A 22,725-nucleotide genomic window follows, 5' to 3' on the forward strand; every position below is an offset into this window, starting at 1 on the left:
TATATTTGCTTACATTTTAGTAATATGTGGTTTTTCAAACAAATACTGTTCTTTAAAATAACATTATATGAAGCAAGGAGCGAGTGCTGTTGACATTTCCAGCTGGATTGATTGACTGATTGATTGATAACTCAGTATGATTACAAGCTGCCGTGTGGAGCTGTGTAGCCCCTCAGGCTCTCTGTTCAAGTCAGAACCATATGGGGGCTCAGCATTTGCAGTAAAATAAGTATACTCAAGAAATGTTGAATTTCTTCAACACAAATATTTAGACACCTTGTGAAGTGTCAGTTGACTGGAAATATTGATCTTACTGCAATAATAAAATCTTGAGAAAAATAAATACATTTGAGGTGATCTGGGTTAAAAACAGTTTCACTTGGTAGCAGGAGTGAGCCCTACTGTGCAGCAGCATTGAGAAAGTATTATAGTAGGAGAGAAATTACCAGGTTATTTACATTTTTTTATGGCATTCTGGAACCATTCTCTATTGAAATGACTAAGATGATTCCATTATTTGTATTAATTTATTACGTATATATCACTGCATTATGAAGTGTAGACATTCTCTGTGTGCCTGTTCCTCAAAGTCCTAAATCCTTCCTTTTTAATTCTAGTACATCTGGTTAGACAGTATACCTTCTGTTGTACATGAAATATACTTAGCATTACTACCACAGATGGTTAATGGTGATTAGTGACTGTGCATATTAATTTTTGTACAAGTATTTAAGGTGTACAAAAAGAAGAAAAAAATAAAAATTTTATTACAAGCATTAATCTTATGCTTTTTGGCAAGTGTTATATTAGTGATAATTTTAAGTGTCTTATTATGTGAAGAAATTGTCCAGGTGAGCACTTACACTTCAGATAATTGTATGTCACGATCAATGAGAAAAGAGTTTATATTCATAAATGCAAATGATGGAAATTTGTAAACTTTATTTTTACTCGTGAGAATTCCAACATGGTCCTATGTTACTTACAGTTTTCTCACTCCTCCATTGCGTTTTCCCTTTCTCCCTGTTTGTCAAGTTCTTGGATTTGCCCAGACTCCCTTTCTCAGGCAGGACCTGTTCATGGGTTGTCATCCCTCCCCCTTTTCTGAAGTCAGGATTCCGTTTGTACAGCAGGATACAGTTCCCATCTTTGGAGCGACAATCCTGGAGTGTACTGCCTCAGCCAGATTCACCCGTTAGGTGTTTGCTGAGTCTGTAGTCCCTCAGTGCCCAAGAGGGCAGAGAAATGACTTTTCCATCTGTAGGAATTCCTTCTGGAATAAACAACAGGCTGCATGTCTGCTGTGGATGCTGAAGAAGAGTTGTGTGCAGAAGGGTGTACATTTAGGTACTGTTGTGACATTCAAGTGCCACTGAAGCTTCAGTTCTGCTGTAGAGAGACCAAGCTGCTCCTCTTCAGATGTCACTGTTCCCTAGAACTCCCAGCCCCTGGGGGCTACCAGAGAGGTTTTTAAAAGTCTGAAGCTTGGGTAGATGACACATACATTTGGCAGAACTTCACTTAAAGGATGTGAGGATGTCTGTAACAGGTCACAACAGGGGCAGTTTTGCCCAATACTCTGTATCTGACATGGCCATGGGTAGTTTCCTAGAGAATGTTAAGAACAGACTAAGCAAATATATTTCCCTGGATGCTGTTTTTGAGTTGGAGTTCCCTGAGCGGGATGTGCTTTATGTCTGCTTTGGAAATTTTTTTTAGTGAAGCTCCTTCAAATACTTGTTCAGTCTCCTGGTTTGAACACTTGTATGTTTTTGCAACAGCATCATTGGGCAACATGCTCTGCAGACCTACTGATCTTTTTCTTTGAACAAATATGCTCTGTTCAGCTTGGCTCCTGATAGTGTCAGTTATACTTTCTAGCTGTTTCTTCAGAAGAGCTAGGTTTTGAAGTGCTTGTTTCAGTGAATTCAGCCCAGTTTATAAACCCCTGAGAAGCTCAGTGGTGCAGGGCTTTGATTTTCATAGCATACACTGAAAGATGATTTGTAGAATTGCAGAATTAATATCTGAGCAATAATCTGAGATCCCAGATCCATCCATTCCAACACTGACAAGAGAGCAGCTACACCTCTCTACCTAGAGTAGCTTCTAGGATCTGGCCAACTTAGCTTTCCTGGATCCTGCTCAGAAGATACAAGAAGAATTACCCAATAAATTTAATATTTTTTTAAAGTGATCATTCCTGTGTATTAGAATATACTGCTTTTTCAGTATGAATGCGAGTTATTACCTCTTTGTGCTGTATCCTACAATACCTTCTGTAACAATGGCTGCTGAAGATAAATTCTTCTCCACCTGTGAAAGTATATATATTGCCTTACAAAACCAGATGTACTTGCTGTTTTGAGAGATGAAAGGATAAAGATAAAAAGTATGTATTGTCACCATGAAAAAGTGCAAAATAGCTACAAAACATGATGTATTTTCTGGTGCAAATGATCTTAAGAGCTACCTAAAAAAGAATTGTTGGTTTTGTTGCTCTAAAGTGTAAGTTGTCTGAACTTTTTATCAGTAAGATTTTGTTGTGTACCTGAACGCATTTTTTGTTTGTTTGTTTTTTAAGCGATGGAAGAGCTGGATGGGGATGTAGTGAGGATCTCTTCAAGAGGAAGATTTGCAGAAAGAGACATTGTGCAGGTGGGAGAGAAAATATGTTCTCAGAGATAGATTTTACTGTTCCTCTTTGTTGTGAATTCTTGTTTCTATCTATATTCCTACCTTTCATTTTACCTTAGCAATGACATTCTTTATCTTGAGGTGTTCATAACAAGCTCAGAAACTCTCTGTGATGCCTCTAAGCCTTTTTATAACACACAGTAGTGGATCTGCATTTGTTAGGAAATGACCCCTAACAGGCAGGACACTGTTATAAAGTCTTAGTGTTATACAGCCGTGGGAGAAGAGTTAGCTACTGAAAATTTGGAGAAACATGATGTCTCTAGAAAGAATGGTACCTGTCTAAAACTAGGTCTTTTATGGAAGTCAAATTTTCCTGGTAGTGGCTGAATACATTTATAAAATATTTAAGTTGGAAGGGAACTACAAGAGACATCTAGTGCAACTGTGTGGCCATTACAGAGCGACTAAAAGTTAAAGCATATTTTTAAGGGCATTGTCCAAATGCCTCCTAAACACTGACAGGCATTAGATTCAAACCTCAGCCTAGATCTGCCATTTCTTCCTCTCCCTTTATTCTTCCTATTCGTCAAACTTCATAGTGTTCACTTACTTTTCCTCTTACTTATATTCACTTATTTCTCTTCAAGATAGGTTGGATATTTATATTTTTGTTTAGTAGAATATATATATATAGAGAGAGAGAATAACTGAGCTATATGAATAGCTTGTATTGCATGCTAATTAAGATCAGATTGCAGCTGATGAACTTTGGGATATGTATATTTGTTTCCATTTATATCTGGAGGAACTGAAACTTTCCAAAATGTTTAATGTTACTGATATGTGAATGTTTCAAGATTGGTAACTGCTGGGGGATATAATATTTCAATCCAAGGAAATGTTCAAAACATGTATTTGACACCTGATTTTATAGTTTGGTTTCATTAGAATGCAAAAATAAAGAACGCCACATAAATATATGGAAATGAAAATTATCAGATCTTTTTCTTTTCAGTCTTCTTCAGTCTTCTTGCATGCTACATTAAAATTCCCTATCTATTTTTTTTCAAAGTGGGGATCAGAAATGAGCATAAGATGACAGAAATTAAATTAACCTTATGCTCTTTATGGATATATATTAAAGAAAGTCATAGATTCCTGGATTCTAATAGTTGAAAAAGATACTTTTTTTCATTTTTGCAACATACAGAGATAACAACTGATGGGAAAACGAGATATCAAAACTCTCAGAAGAGTAAAACTTGCTGGCTTCTTTAGTCACTGTTGTCAGAAAGGTAATTATGAAAGTAGGGATGATGTAGGACAGCTGAACAGGAGATAAGAAATTGTTTCTCATTTTGTCAAAGCCTTTGTGGTGTTCCTTGGCAGCCCATTATGGGCTGGAGAGGGGCTGTCTGTAGTCTGTCAGTGCTTTCAGCAGAACAGTATGTGGGGTGGACCCCAAGCTTGTATTTCTGCAAAGCCATGTGTGCCATGTCAGGTATCTCTGGCATACATTACACTTACATTTCAATGCATTTTAATATAAGCAACATAATTTCACTAAACAACAGCAGCCCTAAAAGCTGCTGGTTTTACATTCAAAGAGCATAAATGGATAGAGTTCTAAAGAGTTATAAACACGATTTGTGAAAATGCTTTGCATCAGAGATATGCTAACCTATGCTGAGAAATCTAAAAGAAAAACAAAACCAAAACAACAATGAATACTCTTTTGTATTTCTTTGGAATTCATTGCATATCAGAATTGTAATAAAATACTTATTTACAGTTAATATCTTAAAATCAGAATGTTGCTTCATGCCATATTAAATCACCTGAAGAAAGTATTATTTTGTGTTCTTTTTCTGTCCAAATACTAACAAATATTTACTTTATAGACTAACTAAATAAAAAGGGATTCTGTCAAAGCCTTAAAGTTTGGTTTGACCTTTATTTTATATCTGGCAGGCTAAAACTGATTTGCCTTTATAAAACTACTCAAATATAGGTTGGGTTTTTTTTTTGCGTATTAGGTTAATTAAAATTAACTAGTGAAATTACATAATAAATCTAACAATATTGTCAAATACTCTGATTAAATTAGTACAGGAAAATGTGTCTGTTAACAGTGAGTCACTGTATGTATTGTATTTACTACTGGCTGCAATTAATGTAAAACCACATTCTTAACTATTTCGTCCTCACTAGTATGTATACATATTGTGGGGACTCTGTATTACATGTGTACCAATTCTTCCTCAGTTTTAATTTCTGCTCCTTGTTACCCTTTTGCTGTTTAAGATGTTTTAGGGGAGTACTTACTTGTAGTGATGCATCTGTTACTTACCTTGAGAATTTAGCCTTTTTAATCATACTCTTTAAATTATAGAAAAAGCACTTGACATTCCATCAGTTTCCCTATGGTTTCTCTTACATCTTTCCTTCTATTCCTCTACAATCTCTGCATCTCCATGTTAGCTGTCCTTGTACATCTCTAGGTTTGCTTACCTGTCCATAGTTCCTCTAGCTCCTCTGAGGTCTCCACAGTGTAAGGAGAGGTCAGGAAGAGCTACATCAGACAATCTGTGTTGAATAATTGCATTTCAACAATTACACTGCTGAAATAGCCTCACTTTGCTACAGAACAGTGGTCTGAGATTTCATGTCTGCAGACTAATGGTTAAGGTGATCTCTTAGGATGGGACATATTTTGTAATTTAACTCAGACTGCAGGTACTTTTTACATACGGAAAAAAAAAAATCAAGGAGTCTGGGTTGCTTCTTTTCTCTATACCAGTACCACAAGCATCTTATTAAATATTACAAAATCCAACCCAGAGCTGGGCAGGTAACTAGTTTAGGTGTTGAACATCTGAGTATCACATAACAACTTCTCCTTTGATCCAATCCTTTTTGCTTTGCTTCTTTATGCTTCTGTTAGTATCATATTAAAAGTGTTCAGGTGGTTCATAGTTCTACTAGGTATAATGCAAAATGGTCAAAAAATTTAAAGTCATCCTTTCTGGTTTGTTCACTTCAGAGGTCAAAAAAATCTGTTCACCAAGTGCCAGAGTGGAGGCAGTCTGGTAGGAGAGCCCCAGGAGCAGGGAATGTAAGCTAAGAATAGCTTTCTGACAAAATTACCTTCTTGTGTGGAAAGTTAACCCAAATATATCAATGATATATAACCCAAATATAACCCAAATATATCAATGAAGCATATCAGCAGCAATCTGAGCTAGCCATGGCTTAAGTGAAGGGGCTCACCCAAGGGAAGGCATGACACTATTTCTATTGAAAGACAGATCTATAAAAATTGAGAGACAATGTATATTTATATATAATATAAAACACAAGGGATGTATGTGTACATAAAAAATGTGTAAGGTAACATATTCATGTACTCTTAACTCCCTAGATTAAACTTTCTTATTTTTATGTTGTAAGAGGTGTTCTGTGTCTGAATAATGAGCTGAATGAAACATCTCTTTTGTTTTGTAGTTCGTGCCATTCCGAGATTACATTGACAGAAGTGGAAACCACGTGTTAAGCATGGCAAGACTTGCTAAAGATGTTTTAGCTGAAATCCCAGAGCAGTTTTTGTCCTACATGAGAGTCAGAGGAATAAAGCCATCACCTGCACCACCACCCTACACACCCCCGATGCATGTGTTGCAGACTCAGATATGACTGCTCTGAAGTGCTAGGCATTTATCACAAATTTCTGGATGCAGCAGTAGCTTCTGGTAATTTTTGGAGCTAGAAAAGTTCTCTTCACATACCAAAACTCTCCTATAGTTGCATAAGCAACTGGAAAGCTTTTAAATGCTAGGAGCAAAATGTTGATGTTCTGAGACTTTTTTTTTTTTTAATCAAAACACCCTACTTTTTGGATGTATTTATTGGAGGGGGAAAGCACAAGTCAGGTTTTGGGTCCTTATCTGAATACTGTGTGTATATAAGTGTAAAGGAATGCTATTACTCTGTATCAATGTTTACATGTTACTATTTTTAAATTTCAGTACTTTTATAACTATTCTTAAGAATAAAATTTGGAATATTGATTCACATGTCTTCTAGCTTGCAATAGTTTGTCACAAGATAACAAGAGAAGCAATATCTCTTTGAATGTTTGTCCAGACAAATACAAATGAAAACTAAGAAAAGGACAAATAACTGTTTTCAAGTAACTGAAGTGCTTCAGTGCTCAGTAATCCATTCATCTCATGTATTGAGAATTTCAACTCCCAAATGTGAATAACATAATTGCATATGATTTATAACTAACTCCAGACTCTGAGGGGGAGGTATGTGTATTTTTTCAGAGATTCTCCAATTTCTAAGTTTATCTAATTTTACAATTTTTTTAACTAACTACTGAAACAAATTAGAATAGTTACTTGCTATAATTAATTAAAGAAAATTACCTCAATCTAGAAATATCAGAGTATTACAGTTGACTCACTGAGGTCATTAAATCATATCATGCATTCCTTAAAGCACTGGAAATTTTGCATCAGAAATGTCTTTTGAAGTGATTACAAGCAGATGTTTTATAATGGACCATTTTAAACTTTAAAAATTTTAAATCTTAACTTTTTTTTTGTCTAGATTTCCCATTCAAAGGGATGCTGACTCTTAATATTTGGGTTTGATATTGTCATTTAATCACATTTCCATTCAGGGTGCATGAATGATAAAGCTAATTAACTGGTTTAAAATTGCACAACTATGTTGCTTTGTGCACACTTTTGTGTACAGAACTACCCAAAAACTTTTGTTATATGCCTGTTCGTATATAATTATAAAATGGTTTTGCATGTATATTTTGTACAAAATACACAGTTTTGTGAGTTTGTGTCAGATACATTTTATTTAAACTAATGGCCTTAAATTTCACAGAACCCCTGAAATGATTGTGAATTGCCTTCAAATACTGTTTAAACTGAACATTTTAAGTTTTTTTGTGTCACAGTTGTAACTGTCGTATAAGTAACTTTTTTCTTTGCATATAACCTGTTTACTAATTCTGTTTCTTACTACTGTATGTTGTAATGTACAGTATAAAACTAAGGTGCATTTTTTAAGCATGAGAAGTTTTTTGCCAGAAAGCATATCTTCAATATTAATGACATATAACTATGTAAATGCAGAATCTTCCATTTTTAAATATATTTAACTTCCTTTAACTATTTCATGTGGAAAATTACGTTTTCCAAATAATTATGCTGTTAGTAAAAAAAATATTTTTTTTGTAAAAGAAAAATCTTGTTTTATTTTTATTTCAAAACAGTTTTTACATAAATATGGACTTTAATTTTCTCACCAAAATATGTATTTCTTAGTGGATTGATGTTGCATGAGTGAAATTTGATACTTGGCAACTACAAATTTTGATGAAAGTGCATCATAAAGAGTTAGTTTAAACCTACTGAATGGTGGTGTTCTTCTTTCATCTTCTGCATTTATTATTTTGCACTTACAGTGTTGGCACTTTAGAAATAACTGAAGCGATACTATGTTTCTGTTCTTTCATTTGATTAGACAAATGTTTATGCTGATATTTGTATTGGTTCTCAGTGGGCCATGTATTTAACATATCACTAGAAGTCCAGAAAATTATTCAGTTGAGAGTAATTTATTAGGTCTCATTTAGGCAGTACCTTTTATTAGTTCAAAGATTAATCTCAAAACTAATTTAGCAGTTCATTTAACAAGTGAAACAACTTTTAAAGATAGGTATTACTTAATCAAAGTTTTTTTTCTGTCCAGCCTAAGTACTAGCATATTCTATGTCACACTGTTGGGGTTTTTTTTTTCTTCAGTTTGGTATTGGGTTCTAAATATAATGTATGTAATGGAAAGAAATAGTTGTGATAAGTGGACTGAGTATTCTGGTGGAAGAAGGCTTTTCCCAGACCTGTGAGATTCCCTGTCTAGATGCTTGACACCTTGATTCTGTAATGTGTGAGTATCATTATGTGGATTCACATAGCTCTCATTCCAGTTTAGGGATGAGAGCTAATGCTCAGAGCTTGAATTTCTCCAATAGATCATATACAGCCATTTTTACTTCTGTCTTTATTCTCAGGAATAATGGAACACAAAACTCCTATTCCTTCCCAAGAAATGGTAGCAGCTACCAAAACTTGGTAACTTGCCATGCCTGAAGAGTAGCAGAGAGTATTTATGTTTATGAAAGGTAAAATGTGATGTGTTATGTGGCAAATGAGTTGTCCTGAGAGAAACTGTTGGCCTTGACAAAAGCTCTCTTCCATTGGTATCCATCGAGGGACAGGTATTTTCTTTGTAATACATGCAGAAAATTTTCTGGTGGGGCAAACTGCACAAATGTTCCTACAAATGAGGGGGGACACTGGCTCATGGAGTTTAATTCAAGAGTGACTCTTAGGTTTGACTCAGACTAGTGAGGAATTGTTTGCTAATCTGGAAGAAGAAACTGGTTTGATCTTGGTTGCAAAATAGAATTTTGTGATTTTAGGCAAAGATGGAAAGCTATACAGTGGGATTTACATGGGCTCCAAATCAGCTCAGTTGTCTACAAAAAAAGTTTGTTGTGTGGTGCCGCAGGGAGGTGTTTGAAGGAGATGAAAAAGATTCAGAAAGGTGGTGTTCTCTGAAAAGCTGCATTTTGGAAAGCTGGAAATTCTCACCTAAGTAGGAACAGATGAAATTCACTCCAGGATATTTCATGAAATGGCTGAAACAAACAGAAAGATAAATTATTTATCATCTTAGAGAACTAATAAAAGGACACATAATGACAAATTACACCAATGCAGTGGGAAGCCAGGGAGCATAGTAAGTGGCCATGATAACTGTACCAGAAGTTCTTTTAACAGAAAAATCAAGAAGAATAGAAAGGGAGAATATGTAGCTATTCATAAATGTAAAAGCAAGATATGTGTGAAAAAGAACAGAAAACCAAAAAAATTTATGACTGCTAAAGCCTAATGAAACCTCTACTAGAAAGGGAAGGAAAGTTAAATCAATTATTTAACAAAAGGATGAGCATTTAGTACATTAGGGAAAACCTAAATACTCAACGTTTTCTTTCTTCAAGCTTTACAGAAGAGGGATAATAATTTAATAAAACAACTTAAAATAAATAAATCTAGACTTAGGTCTATCTCTACCAATAAAAATATGTTAGTAATTTTGAAATGGTTTTGAAACAATTTTCTTGAAAAGCAATATAATGAACTTCAGGATCATAAAAAAGAAACAGCTGCTTTAACATGATGTTTTAAAAGCAAAGCAGAAGATACCAGCTTTGTTTGAAGTGTTGTGAAGTACTATAAGGCTGGTTAGATTGTTCAGAAAAATCCTATTAGTCTTCCATGATCAAACTCGAGAAACAGAACAATCACTGTTCCATGGGGACCTCTCTTGCTTTCGGTATTATTCAGTCATTTCCACTGATGAAGCAATATAAAAAAATGTGTTATTAAATTATTTGATTATATCAACTGAAGATGGTTTAATCACTTCCACAAATGGGATTAAAACTTGAAATTATTTTTATGAATTAGAAAAAGATACCTGAAAGAGGAGCAAATTCTATCAGGGCAAATAGGTAGGAGTACTGGAATAACAAAAACCTCTACCACACACATGGCACTTTTTATCTGTGCAGCACTTCTAAAAAACAGTGAGATTATAGTGGACCACAAAACAGATGTTGAGGGGAAGGCATCTTAAGTAGAGGCTTTGAATAATGACTGCCTGAGATAATCTGTCCACTTGTCCTCAAAATAATGCTCATGTACCAGGTCCACTTTCGAGATTTCTGATATCCTGTGGGTCAACTGGTGTAACTCTCAGTTGGGGCACTGAGGACTGTTGGAACAATTTGGGCAAATGGTCAGGGAAGGTTTCTACAGGGCTGGCCTTCCTGCCAGAGGTCATCTCTAACTCTGATGATCACAAGTGAACTATCAGAGTGAGAGTCATGCATGAGACCAGGACAAGCCCTGCTGAATGAATGTGTGTGGGAAGCAGGCTGATGTCATCACAGCAGAAATATTTTCAGGACAGACAGTGTCCATTCCCATTTTTGGGTTGCTGTTTCATACTACTCATGTTTTTCATGGGAAATGTCCTCTACTTTTAAACTGGCTTGTAGCACTAGTACATATTTTCTGCAGTGCTCCATGGTGGATTTTTGCTTCTTTGCCACTGAGCTGGTAGGGTATGATTTCAGGGTTTTTTTCCAGCTGGCATTTTGCATTGCTATGAGAGTGCAAGTGACTGGTATTGTCAAGTTGGCCATCTAAATGGTATAGAGTACTTTACTTTGGAGCATATGCCTACAGCCCAACATTTGCCAATAATAAATTTCATCATTTTTATTTGATGATTTTATTTTGCAAACTTTCAAAGGCATTGAAGTGACTGAGTGTTCTTGCAGATATCCCATCCTGCAGAAGGTGTTCAGCTGCTGTGAGACACTTGTTCAGCAGTCATGTGGTGTGGATCCTAGGGCAGTGTGTGCCACAGGTGGTGGGACAGCCTTCCCAAGCCATGCAGTGGGCCATGCACTGAGCTATTCCATCACTTCTGCATTGCTCTGTTTCCCAGGGAGAAAAATTCCGCCCAGCCTTCAGAAGGAACAAGATTGTCATAGTGACTGGGTGGCCTGTGTGTCCCTGTGCCACAGGCTGCTGTGTGGTTTGCTTTGCTTGAGGCTGATCATGAAATCAAAGCCATTTACTGGATGTGCAAAGTGATTAGCACTGAATGCTGTGCTTTAAATTGAGTGGGCCATCAGGATGCAATCACCAGCCAGAGGGAATTTGGGGGGAAGCAAATCTCTCGATTCTGTGAGCAAAGGGCTACTGCAGACTGTGGAGAAGATTAAATACTTCCACTGGTCCAGGCAGAAAGCCCCTGAAAGTACAGAAGTGACTAGGCAGCCTTGGCTGATGGCTTTCTGTGAGCAGGAGGGAATGGAAAATATGAATAGGCAGTCAAACCTGGAGGAAAGGAGAGTCCAGCAGGAGTCTCTCATGGCTGTTTCTGGCAAATACTGTCATTAATGCAGTAAATCAGGGAGTTAGACTACATTTATAAAGTGAATGAAAGTATCGACTCACCAGGATTGCAGGCTGGGAGGCCTAAATAAATTCAAAACTGGTTCTGATAAATTGGAGGGAAGGTCAGGGGAAAAAAAGTGGAAAATACTGCATTCAAGAGGGAAATAAAAAAGCCCAAATGGAATGAAAATAAAAAATACCTGTATAAGCAGCAGTTAGTGACTTAATATTCTGCATATTACAGCTGGGCTGCAAACAAAATATGAATCAAATTGTGATACTGCTGCATCACCCTGGAAAGATGCTGACAGCAGTTGTGTTCATATGGTGAGGGAGATAATCATTGCTCCAGGCTAAGCTGTGCTGAAGCCTGAGCTTGGCACTGTCTGGTCCACGGATAACACACACAATTTTGAAAGAGTCCAGGAGAGAAAAAAAGCACATGGTTTTAACCTGTGAGGAAAAAAATTAAAGCACTTGAGTATGTTTTATATGCAAACTACCAGAAGGAGCATGGTAACTGTGTCTGTGCAAGGTAATGAGCTGATCTCAAAGGCCAACAGTGATGGGTAATGTTACTGTCTTTGGCAGCAAGAGTGGCGTACATGGGCAGATAGACAAACCTCCCAAACTGTCTTGAGGCCCCTTCTCTGAACAGGGAAATAATACATTAGTTAAATATCCTCTTGAAGCCCCCTCTGTCGGTCCTGCAAGGGTAGGCAGCCTAATTAAGATAGAGGTAAGGATAATGCATAGGGAGAGGAGGACTGGAGTGGCTGTGTGGGTAGGAAGGCACCAGGAGGGCTGAAGAAGGCCCTGGTGAGATCTTCGTCTGAAACACGTGTGCTTCCAGTGACCTGTTTCCAAACTCATGGACTCAAGGGGCTGGCGAAGACAGATAACCTTAGGAGACTTGCATTCAGTGGGCAGGCGAGACGACCATTCTCACTGTGTGTGGTCCCCCTGTGTGACCAAAGGCTAAAGAGGAGGGAAAAGTCTCTTGGTGGTCACAGGAAGATGGTGATCCTGTGAGGAGAAGGATATGCCAAGCAAATTGGTGTAAGAGAACAGCAAGATGGGAGTCCCCATCTGTACACCTGAGGTTTCTAAACATAACTGCAACAAGGTGTTGGAACAGCAGTAAAACTGTCCCATTGATAATTAATTACAGTCAATTCTGCAGTCGTGACACCTTGGCTTGATATACTTGGTCAACTATTGTTACTAACCAAAACCCAACAAAACCCAGAAATATTGCCTACAGTTTCTTTAAAAGGGAGCACACAGAATATGCTGTCAGGTGCTCAAGATTCATAGCACTAGGCTATACTGAAACATGCCGTTTCTTCAGTAGCAAGAACTGGTATTTGCCTCATATCTCTGATTCACTCACTCATAATAGACAATTAAATCTCTGGATAAAAGAATTGAAGACTCTTTAAGGGATATTGGAATAAAACTATCATTAGATTAACATTATCAGATGCCCTTAAATCTGTGCTTTGCATGTTCATCATGTTAAAATTCAGAAATAAGTGCCTCTTTGGTGTGGAATCACTTTGCGATGCAAGCTGTAAATGCTCTCCCCCACTGACCTTCTGTTGAGCTCGTGGTTTGCTCCTCCAACTGGAGCTGCAGACACTCACTTTTTTGTTGTAACCATGAAAAGTATTTGACAACAAAAACCCTGCTGGTTTTAAACATGAATCATCCTCATTTTCTCCTATCTAGACCTCCTCAAAACTTGTCTCCTTTCTATAGCTCAGACCTATACAAATCTCAGCAAATGCCACAGTGCTAGCCCTACAAAAAGCCTTAAAAAAACCTTCTTTTTAGCATTTTACTCTGTGATTCAGACAGTAGAACTGACACCATGGAGGAATCACATCTGCTAATGGAATTGGCTATTTACCTGTTGCTAAATGCCCTCCAGCACAGGAAGAGGTTTTACAGCATATAAAACCCCAAACCCACACCTCAGTTGTGGACGCACCACAGTTGCTTCTGAAGTAGCTTTTCTCATCTTGCTAAACCTCTTGGAGGAATACAAATAGGAAGAAGGTGATGCCACTGTGAGTGTGAAAAACCACTGAATCGTAGCATTTCATTATTGGAGAGATGCTGTGAGCTGCACTGCAGCATTTCCCACTGTCCTGGAAGAACTAGGAAGAAAAGAAATGTGTTTGAGAACACACCCATGGTATTAGGTTTTTTCTGACACTGCTAGGTATTTCACAGTAGAGGGAGGCTCCTTCGTGTGTGCACTGTGTCACTATCAATAGATCTGTCTATTACCTATCATTGCAAGGAAGTACCAGACTTCCAAAAACTCTTTTTCACAATGGCTAAACCAACTGAAATGTTGCTTTATTTAGAACTTGTTAGACTGAAATAGGAAAAATAGGATATTTAAAGTATTGCTGTACTGTGTGGCTGGTGCTCCCCTCCTTTTCCTGCCTTCTCTCCCATCCCCAAACCAGTACCATAGAGGTGTACTCCTTCCCCCAGCTCTGTGGGGGCATTTACCCTCACCCCAGGCCAGGTGGAGAGACCCCCACAGGCACCCCCTCACACCAGCTGTCTGGGATTGGTGCAAATGGACCACAGGAAAGGAAGGTTGAGTTCTTGGTGCCACAGAAGTCCCAGAGTGTGGGCCATAAGTCCCTTTGCCCATGGTCTCCCTGCAGTGATGGCAGCATGTGCAGAGCCAGGTGCTGTCCAGGCAGGGATAGATCACCAGGTGCTAAACAAGCTCAGACTGCACACAGGAACAGCTCTGCTTCAGGAAGGGCAGAACAGTGCTCAGCCCTGAGAACACTCCCAGGAACATTACAGCCAATAAGGTACAAGCCAATAATTTAGGATCTTTTTTCCCATGAGTTATCAGTAAAAGGGATTTTTTGCTTTTCAGAACAGGAGTTGGTGAGGGTGCAGCTTGGCTGAGCTCTGCACTGCATATTAGACATGTGCTTCTGCAGTTCCTGCCCAGCTGAGGAGCACCAGCCCTGCCTGGATGCAACAGGAGCCCAAGGAGTGCTCACTGGCCAGCCCAGGGCAGCAGGGAATTTGTTTTGCAGACAAAGCTGCAGGCAAGTCTGTGTTTAAAGTACGTAAGCAGGTGCACGAAGCTCTGTGGATGTCTCTAGGTGAGGTTTCCCAGCTGCAGGCAGTGCTCTGCCATTCCAGCTGGGACTCCCCAAGGGCAGATGTGCTTCTGAGCTCTGGCTTCAGTGCTGTGGGCTGCTCTGGCTTCAGCGCTGTGGGCTGCTCTGGTTGCACTGGGCACATTTGTGGGTGACCAAAGGCCCTAGGAAAGGCCCAGCTGAGTTGGTTTGAGCTGAAATGTATACTTATGTCTCTGAAAGCTGCTGGTTTTTGCTGGACTGCTGCCTGCTGTAAGAGGTGCAGCAGGGTAGCCAGGGCACTCAGCTGCTGGGTGGTTGTGCCTTGGGCCAGCATTCTCAACCCCCAGGGACAGAAGCAGGCAGACTGCATTGCAGGATAGGACTGCAAAGCTGTACTGCTACCATGGCAGGACAGGGCCTGCTGTGCTGCTGATCATCAGGCTTGAGAAGCCAGTGAGCTCTTCCTGTTGCTGTTCCCTTCTCACTCTTATTACATTACAGACCATCTAGATTGTGATTACTGTAAGGACAACTAAATGATCCTGTCCTCCAGGTGCCTCATTATGGCATCTGTTAGAAATAAGCCAGTGACATGTGGAGGAAGCTCCAGACATCTCAATTGCTTTCTGAAATTTTCATGAATTTCATTAGGAATTGGAGTGCAGGAGCTTGGCCATGCCCTGCTTGGCCTTCCCTGCTGGCGTGTGCCTGTGCCCAGGCAGATGTCACAAGAGTTGACAAGAAGTGAAAAGCCCCTGCATAATTTGAAAACTCTCCTACCTACTTGCTTTAAGTTTGTGTGCTGTCTTTAACCTCAAATCCAAGTTTCAGCGGCGACTCAGAGCAGGAGCACCTCCCTCTGCTCCCTTCCTCTGTGACTTCCCTCCCTCCACCCTCACGGCCTGTCCAGCACCTTCTGCTGCACGCAGGGCTGGAGTGTGAGGACATTGCAGTGACAGCTATCCCTGTTTCATCATAGCCACCCTGCTGATCCCCACGGGCCGGAGGGAGCAAGGCCCAGTGGGCCTTGGTGGGCCCTGGGCGAGGGGAGCGGGGCTGGTGGTGACCTCGGCTGGTGGTGACCTCCTCCAGGACTCTCACTGCTGCCTTGTGCTGCCTCTGCCCTGCCCTCAGCGTTGGTTCTGTAGCCCTTCTCCTGGGGTTTGGGGCTTTTTTAAAGGTTGAATCATTGTGCATGTCCATCATCTGGACAATCTGTTCTGGGAAGAAGTAATAGCCCTCTTTACCCAGAGCAGCCAGCTGTACCTGAAGTCAGACTCAGCAGGAGTGTGAGTAACACACGGCTGCTCAAAGCCACAAAGTAAGGCACTATTTTTGGGAAAACATTTGTTTGCTCCAATATTTCCATCTGGCAGAGGCAGAAAAGTTGATGCCTGAAGACCTGTGGTCCAGGTGACAGGAGAGCCCCCTGGCCAGACAGGGCAGGTCTTGCTCCGGCAGTGGGTGCAGCCAGCCTGGGAGACAAGAGGGTATAAGCTGTGGCCTCACAGGTTTTTGTTTTGAAGTTCCTCCTCAGAGAGGTCTCTGACCTCTCAGCCCCCTTCTGAGAGCAAGAAATCTGCATTGCAGCAGCTGAACAGGAGCTCTTGCCTGGTGGGATATGTGATGTAGTATTGGATGAGTCAGGCATGAAGCTACTTCTCATTTACACCTGTGTAGCTGCTGACAAACCTTCAGTTAAACCTAAGCAAAATCTGAACAAAATGTAGGCAGAATCACAGCTTTGATGGTCTTTGGAAAGCACTTTTCTTGCACGGAAACCACCATTTTCCCAGCTGCTGGTAGGAGTTGACAGGAGAAGCAAGAATAACCCCCTGTCCTGTCACATCAAAGAGGGAGGCAAATTTCACAAAGATCAAAGATATAAAATGGGTAAAATTCAACAAGGTAGATCTTACCTGCTGTCAGAAATCACCAGGCTGGCATTTGCCCTCACAAGAAACTGAGAAAAAAGCCAACAAAACCAACACAAAATAAAGGCATTTGCCAAAGAGGTGCTTTCAATTAAGAGACTATATCATAATGATAACTATGAGAACCTGTCTTGTGGTAAGCATCCTTCCTTGGGTTCTCTGCTGGAAGTCTGTCCTTGTACAGGCTGTCCTAGACTGCAGCTCTCTGCAGAGCTGGCGGCCTTGACTGATGTCCAATTATCACTAGAGGATCCAGGACTGATTGCACAGAGTGCCTTGGTCTGCAATGAGCCTCTCCAAGAAAGTCTCCAGGTTTAAATTCAAGCACTTAGCACTTGAAATAATGCCATGGTAGTGCTCTGTGAAGCTGATGAAAATCTCTTGCAAGTCAAGTGTTGGCTGTGATGGAAGAAGAGGTTGTATTGGAGGGTTTCATCTGTTGTCATGGGCTCTAGTGGAAGAAGGACAGAACAGAGGTGCTGGCACCTGTGTGTGCATGAGCATTCATTCTGGGCTTAGAGGAGGGCAAGGTGATTTGCAAACACAGTCACACTGCCAAAGGGACCCAATTACTCCTGTCACATCTTTCCAAGATCAGAAGGCAGCCCCACAGTCAGTGAATTGGCTGCCAGAGCAGCACTGGACTGGTGGCTGGGGGGTGTGTGGTCAGAGGGTGGTGGCAGTGGGCACCATGGTAGGGACATGGGAAATGGGTAGAGGAACAAGCACAGCACAGGAGGGGTGTGGAGCCCTGCCACTGATGCCACCATTGGGCACAGCACCACCAGTGACACCACTGGACAACACTGGAGATGCCATGGCACAGCAACCCTAGCCTGTGGAAGAGCAAGTGGCTGCAGAGAGATTCCTGAAGGAGAGCCTGTGGAAGTATTACTGTCAAATTCTCTGCAGTGGAAAAGAAAGGAACTGAGCAGAGCATTGGTTACCAAAAGGAACAGCAATGCTGTGGAGAGCTGTGAGGAGAATATTAAAGGGAGAAAACTGATGAGTTGTCACTGACCTAAAACCAGTGATGGGGAAGATGCTGTAACATTGGGTCCTTCTTTTGCAGCCTGGTTTCCAGCCAGGTATGTGCTCCTTCTGCAAGGGCAGGAGACACCTGGCTGAGGAGCAGATGGCTTGGGAAGAGCAGAGAACTCTTCTAGGGGATTTAAAATGTAATATATTTTATTATATTTTTCTATCTTTCAGCATAATGATGCTTTGCTAGAATCAATACTAACCTCAAAAAAATAGTTTGTGTATGGATTAAACATATTAGTTTATAGATTTAAACTTCATATATTTATCTATAAAAATAAATAAGGATAAGCTGTTCAAATAAGTGCATTTTCAGTTGTCCAAGTTTAGCAGAGGGTTCAGTAAGTCAGCAGTTGGTTTCTATCAAATTGATCATGTCAATGCCATTACTTTTTTATAACCAGAACTGAAAGGAAGATTGTGTACAAGATATTTCCCCTGGCACTATTGCTTGCTCCTGCCTAGGAGGTAAAAGGCTGCACTCTACTTATGGAACAAGTCTCAACATTTTTTTAATTAAGAATAAATTTAAAAAAAAGATAAAAAAGCCTTCTTTCATCTGATAAAGTAGATAATAAAAACACAGGCTACCCTTAAGCACAATTGCTGAATAAACCCTCAGATGTGGAATAAACAGGCTGAAGAAAATTTTAATACATAAACGTGGGACTGATCAACTAAACAGCCAAAAAATTATCACTAATTGGGAAGATTCTGCACAAGGAACAACAGAGACCGAAGGGGAAGGTACATCGCTCCTGTAAACAGCAATTTGCATCAGGACCATGCAGCTGGGGGAGGTGGCTCAGGCTGAGAATCTCTTCAGTGCCGTGCTGAGGAGACATCCCCAGGCACAGGAGCAAGCCTGGAGGAGCCTTGCACTTCTGGGGCAGCTGGTGTGGGCAGCAGTCTGGGGGATCTACCAGGCCTGCAGCTCAGTGGTTTGGGCAGCAGGAGAGGGGAAAGGAGAGCTTAGCATTTTCACTGCCTGGCAGTGGGACTGCCAGCAGCATCCTTCTATTCTTCATCCACTCAGATGACTTGCTAGGGCCAAGGCTGGTTTTGTAATATTCAGAGGAGCTCAGGTAGCAGCATAAAAATCCTTTGGATTTCAGTCAGGAAAGAGACCTCCTCCACTAATTTGTTCCTTAGTGTAGTATTTATCTGTGGCAAGTGCAATGTGACTAAACTTTAAAAACCAAAGATCTCAGTCGTGTTTATCTGCTTACAGCACGCTGCATTGCTACTCGCCCAGAAGTGTTAAATAGGCTTGGATGCACCAGCAAGCTCTTTGCCCCACTCTTGATAGTACTGTTTCATTCCCAAGGTGCAGTACTCAACCCTGCCCTGCTTTCAGGTCCTGCTGTTCCATTTTTAAGCACGAGTGGTGGCAGATGTCACTGGCACCAGCAGTTGCTGTCCTGATACAGCTGTCAGCAATTGCAGCGCTAAGAGGCTTGTGAGTGAGAAGCTGAATCCTGGTCTGCACCAGTAATGCCAAGAATCACATTGGACAGTGATGTATTTGAAGGCAGTCTTGGCAGCCTCTTGGCTAGAGGGGTGCAGAACAAAGCCCCCTACAACTATGGTTACATGACAAGACTTAAGTCTCACCTAGCTGAATGCAATACAGCTTCCCATGTTTCCAAGTACTGGGAAAAAAGCATTAGTTTTCCTTCAATTACTAAACATATTTCTTATATGTTCTTTCAATGAATTAACTTAAATAGGAAAAGTCATGGAGGATGTGGGATAACTGATCAGATACAAACCAAAACCAATGACTTTTCATAATTTATTCCAAAGTCTATCTGTAAGGACATTAGCCAGGACAGATCGGTTGGGAAAACTTTATTTTTCACCCAGGCAACAGCTAATGTCCCCCAAAGAAAGTACTGTTTTGTTCTTCTCTGGATATTGCATCTCCTAATTAGTGTAATCTATTTAGTCTCTTCTGTTTGATTTTTCACCCACAGAGGCTGTGAAGGTTTTGCTCTTAAGCTTGGACTTGCAGTTGCCTCCCTTGGGTAGAAGTGAGGCTCACACAGACTCCTCTTCATAGGAGCTGGGAGCAGCAAGGGGAGCACTGTAACTCACTGCCTGCCTCCTTCTTACCTCTCTGTCAGGAGAAAAGGGTGATGGGGCAATCCCCATTGAGAGCAGCTCAATGCTAAGGCAGAGCAGGGCTCACACATGAGACATGGCTCTAAATAAATAACCTAAAATTACCACATTCCTTACATGTCTTGGCTACTCTGTGCCTTGAAATTTCCACTTTGCCCTCAGTGAAGTACTGGAGTAAGCATTTCTCCATTTCCATTTCAGTCTGTGCCTTCATGGCACGTCCTCCCTCGTGGGGGAGGCAGAGCCCTTTCCATTTGAAGGAACAAGGACAAAGCTCAGGTGATGCTGTAAGAGCTTTCTGTATGAGAGAAATTTGTCTTTTCCATATGATTTCCATTCCTACTAGGATAGTTGTTAAAAAAACCTGTCCTTTGTTTCTCTTCTCTCTGAAGTATTCTCTTCCTTCAATGTTCATGTTGCTTTCACTTCTTGTATATGTCCCTCTTGTGCTTCATCTTACAGTCAAGTCCTATTTTCTGCTCACAGCTCTTCCATCTCTTTATTTCTCTCTTCTATATCAGTTCATCCACAGTAAAAAAAAAAAAAAATTCTGAGGCAGCATCTCACTTTTAGGGCTGTTCAGGTGGGTTAAAAATATTTCAACCAGAGGAAACAATCTAAATTATTTCAGAGGCTCACAGGCTGCGTGGGGAAGTGAGCTGGCAATGCAGATCAGTTCAGGTGTTGCTGGGATGACTCAGACCTCAGCTCCAGATCAGCACTGCCCTGACCACAGCCATCCAAACCAGGGACCATCCTCCAGGTCAACTCAAACCCTATGTGTTTTGCATAGAGGAGAGTAGATCTTTAAACAGCCAGCCTCTCTCTTGGCAGCATTCTGAACTCGGTATTACCTTGAGAAATCTGATTAAACTTGAGCAGCACATTGGACTGGCTGTTGTCCAGGGGACTTTTTCATCATGAAGCCCTCTGTGAAAACATGATCTTGAGGCAATGGAGCCTGTGGAGGTGAGCATCAGGATGGCAGTGGCTTGATGCACATTCTCAGAAGGAATCTCCTGGTGCATTCCACACTGTGTTCTCTGCTGGATACACAAGACCATGCTGCTTTAGCAAAAGCAGAGCAAGTATGACAGGAGAATATTTGCTTCAGCAAAATGATGGTGGCCCACGAAGAGTGGCCTCTGGATTCACTTCCAAGAAATAACTGGGATAGTTCATAGTTTCAGTGTTATCCCGGCAGCCATTGATGCTTGTGGAGATGAGTATCTCTCTGGGCACCATGGCTATTCACACAGTTTCTCACCTGTGTGGGCTACATAACAGCCAGAGCTACTGAGGTTTCATCTGTGCCACAGCACTGCTGATGCACTGTTTCCCTCTGCTGGAGGCAAATTTAGGGTGTCTGGTACAACAGGACCACATACCCTGCACATATCATAGCAGCAGCATCCCCATTTTCCAGGCTGGGGAAGGGATCTGCTACCAAACTCTCTTCTGTGCACTTGAGAAAATTGCTTGACAGCATCTAAGAGGCAGGGAGAAGCACTGAACAGGATAATACATGGAGATTGCTCTGTGCATATCAGCCACCTATAAGAAACCCTAATGGGGAGCATTCATCCAAATTCCCTCCCCTGGCAGCTCTTCACAGGGTAATTGAGCTTGCCAAATGTGCCTCTGACACCACCATGATATGCACGAGGCCTGGGCTGGGGATGGTTTGAGGTAACAGTGTCACAGCTCTCTGGAGCAATTTTCAGTGATGAATGTCTCTTTGGGTGCAGCTGGGAAAGCCAAGTGGTTTCAGGGTGTACCTCTTTAGCTATGTCACACCTGGAGATCATGGACCACTGGTGACTCCCAGGTTCTTGCAATCCATACACTAAGCACTGGGTAAACTGAGCACTGGAGTGGGACCAGCTTGCCAATTTCAAAGACCACAGTCAAATCTCATGCCCATCTTCTCTGCTATACTAAAACTGTGCATTTCATGCAGTGAATGCCACAGGAAGAAATTCAGTATTACCTTTTGCCTCACTTATGGGAAAATTCAGATATATTTTCATATATGATTTGGAGTTTTAATGGGGACAAAAAGTATGTCAAGACAGTAAGTCTGGGCTATGCAGATGTTGGAAAGTATAAGTCCTTGTATACTGAGGAGAAGGAGATGAGATACAGCGGATATGTCAGAGCCAGTTGTACTTTACTGCCTTGCTCATTTGGTTTCACAGGGAATCCTCAATCCCTAGAATGAGATAGATTATTTTTAACTGTTTTGAGAATGAATTTCAGGTACACGATTCCCCTTTCCTTGTAAATCCTTAATACTTACAAACAAGCAGCCAAATGTTTTTGACATTGTTACAAAGGTAATAGTTGTAGAAGTTATTTAGAAGGTGACTTCGGAAAAATACTGAGAGGAAACTGCTCTAGTAGCAGCACTTCAAACATTTCAGCTGCCTTACAGTTTTGGTTTTTTGGGGTTTTTTAATGCTATTAAAAATGGCCTTTTGTTCTTTCACTTTTTTGTTCCCTCCTTGTCAGGTTTGCTCAGATTACAAGTCAAAACAAAGCTTTTCCTTCTGTTCCGTGGTGTAGATTTACTGTCGGAGAAAAATTGGCCTTCCTTTTGTTATAAATGCTGTAATAGACAGCATTTATAGGCATAATAGGCAGATGGTAATAAACCATGTTGAATTTCCACTGTCTTGCTGGCAGTGCAAGATCCACAGCTCTGTCTGCAGAGTCAGGAGTCACCCAGGAGTGGAAAGGTTTCAGGTGAGACACTGCACTTTGCTGTGCTGGGTTTGGCCATCACCATATATTTCAGGTTGA

At 40.7% G+C, this 22,725-nt stretch overlaps 1 protein-coding gene across 1 annotated transcript in view; it reads left to right on the plus strand.

Annotated features, from left to right (window-relative positions):
- Positions 1 to 8,074, plus strand: part of CPNE8 (copine 8) — a 77,349-nt gene extending 69,275 nt beyond the window's left edge. Inside the window, exons 19-20 of the mRNA XM_085041315.1 lie at positions 2,585 to 2,658; positions 6,145 to 8,074. Of these exons, the coding sequence (XP_084897441.1) occupies positions 2,585 to 2,658; positions 6,145 to 6,333 (263 nt within the window). The 3' untranslated portion in view covers positions 6,334 to 8,074. The remainder of the gene's footprint in view (positions 1 to 2,584; positions 2,659 to 6,144) is intronic.
- Positions 8,075 to 22,725: the final 14,651 nt, after the last annotated feature.

Source organism: Lichenostomus cassidix, chromosome 1Aa, assembly GCF_008360975.1.
Source record: "Lichenostomus cassidix isolate B80296 chromosome 1Aa, HeHo_3.0, whole genome shotgun sequence".
NCBI lineage: Eukaryota > Metazoa > Chordata > Aves > Passeriformes > Meliphagidae > Lichenostomus > Lichenostomus cassidix.